We start from the raw sequence: 4,680 nt of genomic DNA, 5'->3' as shown, positions 1-4,680 counted from the left end.
ATACCTGACTCTGGCTGCTTGCAGGCCCTCCTGCAAGCTGCTCATCACTCTGACCCTGTTTCCTCCTCTGGAGAAGGGAGTAAAACAACTTATGGAGCACCACGTTAAATGGGTCTCACCTCAAACTTCATTTCACCCTATGCAGCAGGGGTACTATCATCCCCAAGTTACACATACAGAGTCAGGGTTAAGTGAACTTGCTCAAGGTCACACGGGTTCTCAGTGGTATGGCTGGGCTTTGAGCCCAATGTGGCCCAACCCTGCTTCTTAATCCCCATTAAGACCAGTCAAATTGGCCACCTTGGACCAGGAGTTAACGTGCACCTTGGCCTGCATGTTACGTTTGGTCCATAAGGATTTAAAAATATTTCAGTCAGATTTCATTTTGAAATTGAGATGTTCATAGAAACATCCAAATTTCCACCTTCTCTTGAAAAATCTAGCCACCTGGCCACTGTGGACTGCATTCCCTGATTCACAACTGGCAGGAGGTAAGCAGGTGGCCCCCTTGAAAGTGGGTCATGAAGCCAGTGTCCACCCAGATGCTTTCATTCATTTGTTACCTGTCTGGCCACTGCAGGAATGAGTTTACCATCCGTAATGTAGACCAGGGAGTCCTGAGATAGAGGGAGACAGAGGCCTGGAGGGGTCAGGTGCCTTGGCCTAGGATCTCCAGCTCTTCCTGCATGGTGCTAAATCAATGGACTTGAATTTGTCAAAATAGGGAGGGTTGAGGAAAGGCACAGACATGTAGAACCACAGGGCAAGGTCGGGGCAAATACACTTTATTCAGTCCTCGCATCAGACTGGCAGAAATCCTGCGGCGGGTGCCAGTGCCCCAGATGGGAGGGATCCCTCCCCTCAGCTATGAGACTAGTTCTCCAAGACCACAGACAGTGACATCTCTTCACTCACATGACATTTTCTGGGTTTTTTTCATTGTCTTTTTTTTTTTTTTTTTTGTGGTTGTTTTTTTCTTAAAAAAGAGAGAGAGAGAGAGAGGAAGAGAAGAGAAGAGAAGAGAAGAGAAGAGAAGAGAAGAGAAGAGAAGAGAAGAGAAGAGAAGAGAAGAGAAGAAGAGAACGCGCGAGAAAGGCCCAGAGCCGGAGCACCAAGCTTAAAGGAGGCAGCTGGTGGCTTTGTCAGCGACGGGAACGCGTGGGGCAGAGACCTGCAGAGACCCTGGGCAGGGGTCCCGGAGGACTCTGGGACCGTTTGTTCCTGAGATTTGTGTGTGTGAATGAGAGTGTGTGCACACCTGGGAGGGTGAACACACGCCGGTGAGATACAGGTAGTGAGGGCAAGAGTGGGGGAGGCCGGAGGGGCGGGACTTGAGCGGGGAGTTGGAGTAAGAGGGGTAACATCAGGGGCAGGGTCCAGAAGGCACCCCGAACTGGACACAACTTCCTCCTACAGCAGCGCTATCCCTATTTTTCGCATGGAAAAACTGAGGCGCACAGGGCACACCTTCACTGCTCTGACCGTCCTTCAGTCTCACTGGTCCAGTCGATGGGTTTCTCTCAAGCCAGCTGCTTTAAAGGTGGGGCTCTTCTCGCCACTCCATCTGCTATCACGCCTCAGTCTCAACCAGCTAGTAGCAACGTGCCTCAGTTTCTCCCATTGAATACTGTCACTGTGGGCACAGAGGGACTTGGGTGATAGGAAGGGGCTGTGGGCTTTGGGAGGAGCTCAGGTTGGGAGAGTGCCCTGAGGTGACAACGCACTTCCCCCGGGGTGGGGGGCAAGCAGGGACCTTGTCTCCAAACAGACTGGTATCTGTCGTCTCTCTGAGTTTTCTCGGGCAGCCCCTTCCTCTCGTGGTGGATTTCCAGAGAAAGACCCCTATTCCCAATTCCCAGATGGGGGAATGAAAGGTAGGTTTCTGAGGACCAAGATAGGCTGTAGGGGCATTCAAGCAGTCGGTGTGTGGGGGGGTCCACGTGGATCTGAGCGACCCCGTAAGCAAAAGGGGGCTATGCGACTTGGGAAGAGTTCCAAGCTCCAAACCAACCCTTCCGGGCCAGCTAATCCCTTTCTCCCCCTTCCTAGTGCTCCTCCCATTAAGGCAGCGACGCCCCGTCGGGTTGAAAGGAAGCCGCGGCTCCCGGATCAAAAGATTTCTCAGGATCGCTCTATACCCGCTCCGCTTCTCCCAGGAGCGGGCCACGGAGGCGAGCGGTTCGACAGGGACCAGCCCTCTCCTCCCAAGAAGAATTAAGCATGCGCGAGAAGGAGGCGGGTTCCAGCGCTCCCGGGGTGAAAGGAGCGCGCCCCTCCCCCGCCCTGGGAGGGGAGGGGCATGGAAGGAGTGCGCGGGGCCGCCTGCTGCAGCGCCCCCCTAGACGAGAAAGGAGGCGAGCTAGGCGAAGGCAGAGGGATTCGGGAGCAAAGGCAGGGGCGTGTCCTCCGGCCAAGAGGAGGGGCTTGTGCATAGTGGGGGGAGGGACGCACAGGTCTGTAGGAGGACGGGAGGTGTATCGGAGGGGGCTGGCTGCTGGTGGCTGTGCAGGAGAGGGCAAGACGGGGAGGGGCTTGGATGTCAGGGAAGGGTGGGGGTTGGGCTGCCTTTGGGGTGTGTCTGCGGGGGAGGGGCATGACTGGATTCAAGGGGGATGGGCACGTCTGGGAGGGGGGAGGCTGCGCGGAAGATGGGGTGCCAGCCTCGGCCTCCGAGGGGCCCCAATACCTGATTCCTGTATGTAAACAGCTGGTTTGGGGGCGTGCGCGCCCCGCTGACGGTGGGCTCAGTAGGTGAAAACCAGGTCGGCGATGCTAGACGGGCGCCAGTCCCCCGCGATCATCTCGGTAACCTCGGGGGTGCAGTAGTCCGGGAACTCGAAGTGCGACGTGCCCGAGGGAGGCGGCAGGTCCGGGTCGCGGTCCAGGGCGCTGCAGTCCAGGCCGGCGGGGCCGGGGGGCAGTCTGGACAGAAAGCCCAGCGGCTCCTCCCCCGACGCCACCGTCTCCTCTTCGCCTTCCTCCGCCGCCGCCACCTCCTCCTCCTCTTCCTCTGGCTCTTCGTCCTCCGACGGAGTCGGGGAGGCGGTGGTGACAGCTGCCCCCTCGCCCGACGGCCCCTGGGTGCGCTCCGCTGGTCCCCGGGCCGCCCGCCCCGCCGGGACCATCCTCCACAGCTCCCGCCCGGGGGTCTCGACCAGGCGCACTTCCAGCAGCTCCTCGTCGTCGTCCTCGTCGTCGTCTTCGGGCGCCGCCGCGCCGCCCCCCAAAGGCCCACCCGCCGCTCGGCGGCCGCCGCGGCCAGGCAGCTGCGGCCCCGGCTTGAGCCGGCTGCCACCACTGCCGCCACCGCCGGGGGGGCGGGGCCGCGCCTTGGCGGGCGCCCCCTTGCTCTTTTTGCGCGGCCGGTACTTGTAGTCCGGGTAATCCGCCATGTGCTTGAGGCGCAGCCGCTCCGCCTCCCGCACGAACGGGATCTTCTCCGAGTCCTGCAGCAGCTGCCAGCGGCGGCCCAGGCGCTTGGAGATCTCGGCGTTGTGCATGTCGGGCCACTGGTCCATGATCTTCCGCCGTTCGTGCTGAGACCACACCATGAACGCGTTCATTGGCCTCTTGATGTGGCCGCTCGGGGTCTTGCACCAGCCGGGCTCACGCGCCCCCTCCTCGGCCGTCCCGGGCCCCGGGGGCGGCGGCCCGCCGTCCCGCTTGGCCCGCGCGCCCCGCTGCTGCACCATCGCGCCTGGGCCCGGGGCCGCTAGACGCCGCCGGGGGCCGTCCGCATCCTCCGCGGCTGGGGGTGGGGGAGGAGGCAGCAGCGACGGAGGGGCGGCCCCGCCCCGCAGCTCGGCCCGGCCCCCGCGAGCTGGGGAGCGAGGAGCTGGGCGCTCTCGCCCAACGGACGGCGGGGGGAGAAGGTCAGTGGCGCGGTCTCAGGCAGGCTCCGCGCGCCCCCGCCGCCTCCGGCAAGTTGCGCCCCACTGCACGCCACACATTGTTTTGCAGGGGCTGAGGAATCGCACCCCCAATGCTCCCGCGGGCTCTCCTTGCAGCCTCCTGCTCTGCCGCGGCCCGCGCGCGCCGCTCCCCGCCCCGCCGCCTTCCAGTGTCTTTTTTCCCCGCGCGGTCCCGCCGGCGCGCGCGCCACTCCTCCCCCTCGCCGTCTGCGGGGCGCTGCGGCGCGCGCGGGGCCGCCCCGTGTAAACACCGAGGTGCCTGCTTGGGCTGCGGCCGGGCCACGCCTCGCGTTCGGGAGACGCGTCACCCGTTGCTGGGCAGAGAACCTGGTATTTGCATCTCCCAATCGCTGGCTGCCGGGGACGGGCGGGGCTCGGGCTGCGGGGCTGGGCGGTCTCGCGGCTGGGATTGGGGGTGTCGGATGAGGTCGGTTTCTTTTCTTAGGCTAGGGACTGAAGGGAGGGTGGGGGAACGCCGAGCGTACTTCCCATCTGGCTCCGAAAGCTTGTCTCCGCCCTGTATTGCCTTTGAAATTTTAGCTTATTCAATGACACCTGCCGCCAGGTAGGACGTCCACCCATCCTGTTTCGAGGGCGTCTTTTTGGACCGCCTCAGAATGTGGGGGGACTCAGGCGCAGGAGAGCTCCTTAAGGGGACAGAGTCATCCTGTCATAGATGTAGCCTTTGCCTAGTACACACAGGGGGTCCAGCCACATAGGGGCTCAAGAAATGCTTTTGGATCCGATGCACCCTTTCATATTTTTTTAT

General features: G+C 61.9%; 1 protein-coding gene across 1 annotated transcript; it reads right to left on the bottom strand.

The window, feature by feature from the left end:
* Window positions 1–2,744: 2,744 nt before the first annotated feature.
* On the bottom strand, window positions 2,745–4,196 carry SOX12 (SRY-box transcription factor 12). The gene has a single exon (XM_074317298.2). It carries the CDS (start codon window positions 3,690–3,692, stop codon window positions 2,745–2,747), a length of 948 nt encoding a protein of 315 aa, XP_074173399.1. The 5' UTR covers window positions 3,693–4,196.
* Between the last annotated feature and the right edge of the window lie 484 nt (window positions 4,197–4,680).

The sequence above is a fragment of the Rhinolophus sinicus genome, chromosome 13, assembly GCF_057876585.1.
Source record: "Rhinolophus sinicus isolate RSI-liver-muscle chromosome 13, RSI-T2T, whole genome shotgun sequence".
Lineage (NCBI taxonomy): Eukaryota > Metazoa > Chordata > Mammalia > Chiroptera > Rhinolophidae > Rhinolophus > Rhinolophus sinicus.
Note: the sequence above shows the minus strand (reverse complement) of the source record. Positions and strands in the feature narration are given on the sequence as shown.